An 8,399-nucleotide genomic window follows, 5' to 3' on the forward strand; every position below is an offset into this window, starting at 1 on the left:
TTTTTTTTGAGACAGAGTCTCACTCTGTTGCCCAGGCTGGAGTGCAGTGGTGCCATCTCAGCTCACTGCAATCTCCACTTCCCAGGTTCAAGTGATATTCCAGCCTCAGCCTCTTGAGTAGCTGGGATCACAGGTGCATGCCACCATACCCAGTTAATTTTTGTATTTTTAGTAGAGACGGTGTTTTGCCATGTTGCCCAGGCTGGTATTGAACTCCTGACCTCAGTCGATCCACCCACCTCGGTCTCCCAAAGTGCTGGGATTACAGGCCTGGCCTGGAATAGGCAGCGCTGGGCCTGGAATTATTAACTTTTTAAACGTTCTCAGAATGTCTACATAAAAGTGAAAGAAAAAAAGGGAAAAAAAGGTGGTTGGTTTACATGCATCTAAGCAACCTTTCACCTGTGAAACTCCATTATCTTATGGAAATCATAATTTATAAACTATTTATAAAATGGTTATCCCTCCTATTCAAACATCACCAGAGTCCTTGCTTTTACTGTTGTTACGGCTGTTAGCAAAAATATCAGCTAAGTAAAATATTTCAATTCTGGGGCCCAGTTTAAAATGCCATTACAGTCATTCCTCAATATATGATCCTCAAGGGATTGGTTCTAGGACTCCCGAGTGTACCAAAATCTGGGCATAATCAAGTATACAGAAAGGACAGTATTCACAGGATGCAAAAGACTCTCCATATATGTGGGTTTCGCATCCCCCGAATACTGTATTTTCAATATACTTTTGGCTGAAAAAAAAAATCTGCCTGTAAATGAACCAGCCCATGTTGTTCAAGGGTCAACCTCTTCTAAGAATAGTAGTGCGATCAGCTACACAGGTGAAGGGTATTAATGGAGGAGTGGGGGACGGGGGTGTGGGGGGGCGGCGGGTAAGTAACTGGAGTTCAGGAAGCACTTTGAAGAATAAGGTGGAGTAGCACAAGCGGCAGGGGCCACCAGAGGGAGATGCAGCAGAGAGCTGGGAGACAACCAATAAGAAAAGTTGACCTACTTAGCTTGCTAGATAAAGCAAGTCTCGCTCCCCTTAGGACAATGAATAAACACTGTCCTCTGTTGCTAAAATCTAAGTGGCTGCCTGGTCTCATGAAGTGAGTTATAGAGGGCTTGCTTGTGAGGGTTTCTCTAAGACTGAGGCCTCCCGATGATCGAATGTGTCCTTAGCTCTGAGCAACCAAATTACTTGCAGATTTTTGAAATGACCACTCTGTGAGTTGGGGATCAGGTACAAAACATTTCCTCATTTCCATGTGTATCAAATACTGGCATGAATTTTTATCCAGTTTTCCTTAAAGACGTTTTGACACCTTTAAAGCTGCTTTTGTTCTTCGCAATCTCTGATAAGAGCACACAAAGTTCTCATTTGTGTTTTTTAGGTCCTACATTAATGCGATACAACTTGATAACAGCCATAACGATTCTATTAAGGTACTGAGCACTGGGAATATCACTCTTATTTTAGTAACATCACATGTGTGCTGCTGAAGTCAACAGGGCAAAACAATTTAGTGCTTAAGTAGAAAAGGATGTCACAGGATCTCAGATCCTGTCTCTTTGTGTCAGTGGGTGTAGAGAATTGCCTGAGAAGTGCATTCGCGGCTGAAAAGGAAGGAAGAGATCCAACACTTAAATAATAATAATTGTAACACTGAATTGAGCTGCATCTGCAGCACTGAATATCACCCAAATCCAGAGGCATGCAAATAGAAGACGTGTGCCTAAGTACTCGACCTATTGTTTGGCTTAAATAAATCCTTATTCACATATTTTATAAAATGAATTTACCATACATTTATTTCACTTAAGCTGTAAGTATGTTTAAAATGGCAAGGTTTAGATTAACTGCAAAAGCAGTATTCTTACTATGGATCAAGGTCACTTAGATACCAAGAAAACCACTGTTGAAAGCTTGCTTAATATATCACTAAAATGGCTTTTAAAAACGTATTTATTTTTACTCTACTTCTGTGACAGACTTAACAAAAAGGCTTTTAATCTAAAGTCCTGTGTGGACCAGACACAGCCATATATTCTGCCTCTTCCACTACCTCGAGTGCCTTAATATTTGATGGTTTCATTTTCACACCTAAGTGTTGGCCAGGGGTCGTGGCTCATGCCTATAATCCCAGCATTTTGCGGGGCCGAGGAAGGCAGATGACCTGAGGTCAGGAGTTTGAGACCAGCCTGGCCAACATAGTGAAAGCCTGTCTGTACTAAAAATACAAAAATTAGCCGGGCATGGTGGCATGCACCTGTAATCCCAGCTACTCGGGAGGCTGAGGCAGGAGAATCACTTGAATCCGAGAGGCGGAGGTTGCAGTGAGCAGAGATTGTGCTACTGTGCTTCAGCCTGAGTGACAGAGTAAGACTCTCTCTCTCAAGAGAAAAAATAAATATATACACATATCTCTCTCTCTCTCTCCAAGTGTTTATTTAGTATGCATACAATTTTGCAGGAGGAAAAGGTATAACCTTTCTCAAATAATTAGCTAAATGGATTAAGTGCCATTTATTCAATAGTTGGTTTCTTCCCCTCTGAAATGCTACTTCTACATTATTATTAAATACTATTTGAGCATGTTTCTGGCTGACATACCAGAGGTGGGTTGTACAGATACCAAATTTTCATTATGTTTTACTTTTAAGCCAAGTCTTGCACTGCAAAAACTATTTTGCAATTTGTCGTTCTACCTACCTTGCTCCTCTTAAGAGCTTTGTTATACCGTGTTTGTCCACAAGAACATGGCTATAGTTGACTGAAGCAAGGATAAACACTCAAACCAAAGACAGACTTAGAAGCTAAGGATTTATGATAATCTTGCCTCAAAGCTCTTCCTGACCCCTACAACATGATAAGTTCGACATTCAGATCCTCCTGTCTTGGTGGTTAAAATGCAGTCTGAGATGGATAATGGGGCAAAAGTAAAGTCTAGCAGTAGAAGATAAAGCCATGACCAAAGTTTGACAAAATATGAGTGCAGCTTACAAGTAATAGCAGAAGTATTCGTTTATTTATCATATAAGTGCCTGGCATTATCCTGCTACTCGGGTATACAGTTATGATAAAGTCTCTGAAGCCATGGAATGTATCAGGAAGGGAATAGGAATTAAACAAACAACAAATCAGGCTAATCTCTGAAGGTAGAAATGCTCTTAAATGCATAAGGCAGGAAGATGTTGAAGCTACTGGGAAGGAAGTCGGAAGGCAAGGACGGCCTGCCTGCACAGGCGTGCATTTGCAGTAAGATCTGAATGACAGGAAGCGGTCAACCCTGTGGCCTAGGGAAGAACATTTCATGTGAAGGGAAATGCAAGTAAAAGAGTTTAAGCAAAAATGAGATTGGCATTTGGGAGGCGGAAGAAAAACAGAAGAGATGAAGTCAGAGATGGTACCATCACGTTGCACTGGCAGGTCTGCTGCCTGCGTGTGTATGGTGCCCCTGGAATTCTGTGTTCCATTGCTTTGCTCTGAGAAACAGGCAGGGAGGGATCTGTGAGGCCTCATGGGATTTTATGTATGTGTGCAGCATATGTGCACTGTAAAATGACTGGAGAGTTTTAAGTAGGGGAGCCACTAGTTTTATGAAAGCTCTCTATGGTTATTATATAAGCAATGGGCCGCCAAGAGTGGGCAAAAGTAGAAGCCAAAAATGACCAAGTCTTCTTCATACGGTGGGACACTGTACTAGGCAGCCTTAGTGGGCTTCGAGAATCTAGCTAATGCATGTCCCTCCTCAACCTCTCCGATGCTATACTTTTATTTAATGTCTGGGGGCAAATTACACGATCTATGAGCTCAAAAAGGCCAGATCTGGCATGTACTATCTGTGTCATCTTGGGTGTTTGGTTTTTGTTTTTTTCGACCATACGATATACATGACAATATCCTCTGACAGGTTACAGAAAGGAATAAATGAAGTACTATACAAACACCCACATGCAGAGTTATTTTCCTTTCTCTATTAAGCTAGTGGGATTTCTAATCTTTACCATGTATGAACACAATTTTGAACCACTTTCTACCTTTAACCATTAAAATAATATTTAGACATTTTTAATTGGTAAAACCATCTTTCAACAAGTCAGTCATTCTTTCCTGTACTTACAGTTTCAAAAATATTCTTTGTTAGATAGTCTTCACTTTATTTCTAAGGCAATGTACTCCATTTTGCAAAAGATAAAGGGAAAAGAATGCTAGATTGAAAAACAGAAATCAGGGCTGGACGCAGTGGCTCACACCTGTAATCCCAGCACTTTGGGAGGCCGAGAAAGGCAGATCATGAGGTCAGGAGTTCCAGACCAGCCTGGCTAACACAGTGAAATCCTGTCTCTACTAAAAACACAAAGAATTAGCCGGGCGTGGGTGCCACGCACCTGTAGTCCTAGCTACTCAGGAGGCTGAGGCAGGAGAATTGTTTGAACCCAGGAGGTGGAGGTTGCAGTGAGCTGAGATCCCGCCACTGCACTCCAGCCTGGGAGACAAAGTGAGACTCTGTCTCAAAAAAAACAAAACAAAACAAAAAAAACACCCCAGAAAGACAGAAATCATAGTCTCTGAATCTGAAGAATCCAACTGTGGTAGCAGCAGGGGCTATTCCCTTAAGCCCTTGAGTTGAGCCAACGTGTTATATAACTCCAGGCACAGTCTCAATTAAATTATTTACTGAAGAGAATTTAAAATTTATGATTACAACATCATAAAGGTACTTCTTATAGAATCATGATAGCTCAGATATAGTTTCCTGAAAGGCCCAAGTTTTGAGATTAACAGAAGGAAAGAAAAATCTCTAGCTAGTATTTAATGAATGCATTTATTTTTTTCTAAATGCCTAAACAGTAGCATTGAATAATAAAATGAAAATTGTCAAGTCACTACGGTGAAGAGTTCAGAGCCCTGGGTTCAAAATACAGCTCTACCACTGCCACATGTGAGACTGTGGACAGGCTTGTTAAGCATCAACTATCTCATCCAACAGCAAGTATATGAACAGCTCCTATCTCCTAAGGTTGTTTAAAATGAAGTATTTTATCTTTGAACATGGCACATACTCAACTTTTTTTTCAAAAGGATGTAAACTGGAATACTTTTTGTTTTTATTGGCATGAACAGTGAGCATGAAATTGTGGTTATTTCAATTCCCTGTAATCAAGGGAGCTGCTATCCTAAATGATAGTTACCTAAGTCAATTGAAGCTAGCTAGAAGGAAATGCAAAAGGATAAAACGTTCATCGGTGTCCACTACGTTTTTTAGTTGATTTTTTTGATAAGTGTTTCTCAGTAAAGATTCAGTTTGCTGCTTTAGAATTTAAGCTTTGAAAACAGAAATGTGCTTCGTTAGGGGTTATTCAGGCAGCCTTTACATGTGATACAAAGGGACAGTGTGTTCTCCTGAAGGCAAGGCAGCATTTTTGTTTTTGTTGTTCCTACATTTAAGGCAGCCAGCAGAAGAAATAAGGAATCAATTCAGTGAGATAAATAAGAAAAGGGCTTTTTTCCTCAAAAGTCTTTCAGAACTAAAGAAAGCTTAACTGTGGTTTGAACTATAAAGGATACATATGAGGTAAGGCAAAAAGCCTATGGAGGTATATAAGAAAAACTGAAGTGGAAGGTGAAAACAGTATAGTATTAGTGTTAAACCTCCTGATGTTGATAATTGCACTGATTATCTCAGAATATGTTCTAAGGAAATGTACTCTAAAACAGGGGTCCCCAAAACCAAGGTCACGGGCCAGTGCTGAATCTAGAGAATCTAGCTAATGCCTGATGATCTGAAGTGGAACAATTTTATCCTGAAACCATCCCCTCACCCCACATCTGTGGAAAAATTGTCTCCCACGAAACTGGTCACTAGTGCCAGAAAGGTTGGGGACTGCTGCTCTAAAGGACTTAGAAGTAAAGGGCATAATATCTGCAATTTATTTTCAAATGGTTCAGAAAAAAAGCCATCTATAGATATAGACACATATATCATGGACATCTGTATCTATTTCTATAGATCTCTGTATCTATAAATCTATCTACCTATGAGCATACATATATATACACACACACATATATGTGCATATATGTATATATGGTGAGAAAGCATAAATAACAAAATGTTAAGAATTGGTAAATGTCAGTGAAGTATTTATGAAAGTTTTTTTTACCATTTTTTTACCATTCTTACAAACTTTCTGTAAATCTGAAATCATTTCAAAATAAAATCATTTCAAAATCTGAAATCATTTCAAAATAAAACCAATAGGTAAAAGTTTCAAGGGCTTAACAGAACATTCCCACAAACTCACAAAGCCGTGCATGCACACACTACTTATTAATTAAAGGAGGGAAAGGGATCTTTGCAGTAGAGAAGGCTTGCTGTGACCACTTGAACCAGGGGATTAAGTTCAGCAGTAATGACACAAGTTGAACATCATGTGTCTCCTGATGGTCTGCACAAAGGAGGACATGACATCACCTAGTTCCAATCCCACCCAATAAATTCAACCCGAGCTGAATTACAAGAAAACATCAGACAGACAAACTGAGGGACATTCTACAGAACTCACCTGGATGCTACAAAAATGTCAATGACAGAAGAAACAAAGAAAGGTTGAGTAACAGTTCCAGATTAAAGAAGAGACATGACAAGTGTATGAAACACATGATCTTGCACTGAAGTGAAAATAGCTATAAATGGCATGATTTTGAGATTTTTGACAACATGGAGAATTTTAAATGTTAATAGTATATGCTCGATGATAGTATTGCATCAGTGTTAAATTCTCTAAGTGCAGTAACTATTACGGTCACATAGGGAGAATATAATTCTTTTAGGAGATACATGCTTAAATATTTAAAAGTGAAATAGAATTACATCTACAACTTCAAATTGTTCAGGAAAAAAAGAAATCTTTCAGAGATATAATAAAATTCCAAGGTGCCCAAAGAAACTGTGTGCACATGCTGAACTTCTCTATCATCTATGGTGTTCTTGAAATGTACCTTTCCCAGAATGCTGATAGCACACGCCATACCAACTTGTCCAACACCCACTACAGTGATCTTATTGTTTGGGGCTGTTGCCTCTTCTTCCGCAACTGGTGCAATGAGTTTTTCCTTAAGAGTTGCCATTTTGCACTGCAAGGAAAGAATCAAAACATTACACATATATCTGCATAGGAAATTCAAATAGAAATCATCCTTAAAATGATACTGTTGCAATTTTGAACTGAAGTACAACTTAAAATCAGCCTAATGATATTCTAGAAAGCAGAATGTATTTTAAAGAACCATGAGGCCGGGCTGGGCGTGGTGGCTCATGCCTGTAATCCCAACACTTTGGGAGGCAGAGGCAGGCAGATCACGAGGTCAAGAGATTGACACTATCCTGGCCAACATGGTGAAACCCCATCTCTACTAAAAAACGAAAATTAGCTGGGCATGGTGGCGCACGCCTGTAGTCCTTCCTAACTACTCTAGTCCTTCCTAACTACTCGGGAGGCTAAGGCAGGAGAATCACTTGAATCCGGGAGGTGGAGCTTGCAGTGAGCTGAGATGGCACCACTGCACTCCAACCTGGCCACAGACTCCGTCTCAAAAGAAAAGAAAACAAAACAAAACCCATGAGATCCATTTAATGGAAGAATTCATTAAGGTAAAAACTTTCATGAAAGCCCATTAGAACTGGATTTCTTCCTTCACCCTATGAGTCCATGCATTTAGTAGGTTGTTACTATTTCTGGCTAAAAACCTGAATATTCATGTGTAAATTAGCTAATTTGTTTCCCCTATGAAGAATATATATGTAACTATGTAAACTAAGTTTGGGTCTAGTATTAACTCTCATTTAAGCTTGGATAAAAAGAATAAATGGCCAATTTTGAACATAATTTCTACTATTAATGGTTATTATCATTCTTGGAAGACATGGATTGATTCTTCTATTTTGTCTCACATAAAATGTGTTACAGTGTACTGGACATAGAATGCACACTTAATACATAGTGACTGTAAAATGGCAACGAACAATTTTTATGCAAAGTCTGCAAAAATATCAACCTGAATTCCTTTTAGGGTACCTCAGAAGCTTCTTGGAAAGTAGACACTTAACACATTGTCCTTTCAGGGGATCATATTAGGAGACTATCAGTCTCTGAAACAGTTTCTGTCTAACCATCCAAATTAAAGACCCCCAAAATGTAAAAAAACAAAACAAAACAAAAAATGAAACCTGTTGGAAAATGAATGATCTGCACAGTAACAAATGTATCTGTGCCATCAGATAACCAGATATGTTTTCTAGATAACTGAAAAAAACAGCAAAACTTACAGAAATAAACATCAATTCCATGGCAATTTATAGTACACTAAATATATACCACCCTGCCTTCTTGAAC

The 8,399-nt window shown here is 39.1% G+C and overlaps 1 protein-coding gene across 1 annotated transcript in view; it reads right to left on the reverse strand.

Moving 5' to 3' along the window:
• LDHB (lactate dehydrogenase B) overlaps positions 1 to 7,597 on the reverse strand; it is a 16,732-nt gene extending 9,135 nt beyond the window's left edge. The window contains exon 1 of the mRNA XM_011969870.1: positions 7,006 to 7,597. Coding sequence (XP_011825260.1) covers positions 7,006 to 7,170 — 165 coding nt within the window. The 5' untranslated portion in view covers positions 7,171 to 7,597. The remainder of the gene's footprint in view (positions 1 to 7,005) is intronic.
• Positions 7,598 to 8,399: the final 802 nt, after the last annotated feature.

This window comes from Mandrillus leucophaeus, unplaced genomic scaffold (genome assembly GCF_000951045.1).
Source record: "Mandrillus leucophaeus isolate KB7577 unplaced genomic scaffold, Mleu.le_1.0 Scaffold918, whole genome shotgun sequence".
Classification (NCBI taxonomy): domain Eukaryota; kingdom Metazoa; phylum Chordata; class Mammalia; order Primates; family Cercopithecidae; genus Mandrillus; species Mandrillus leucophaeus.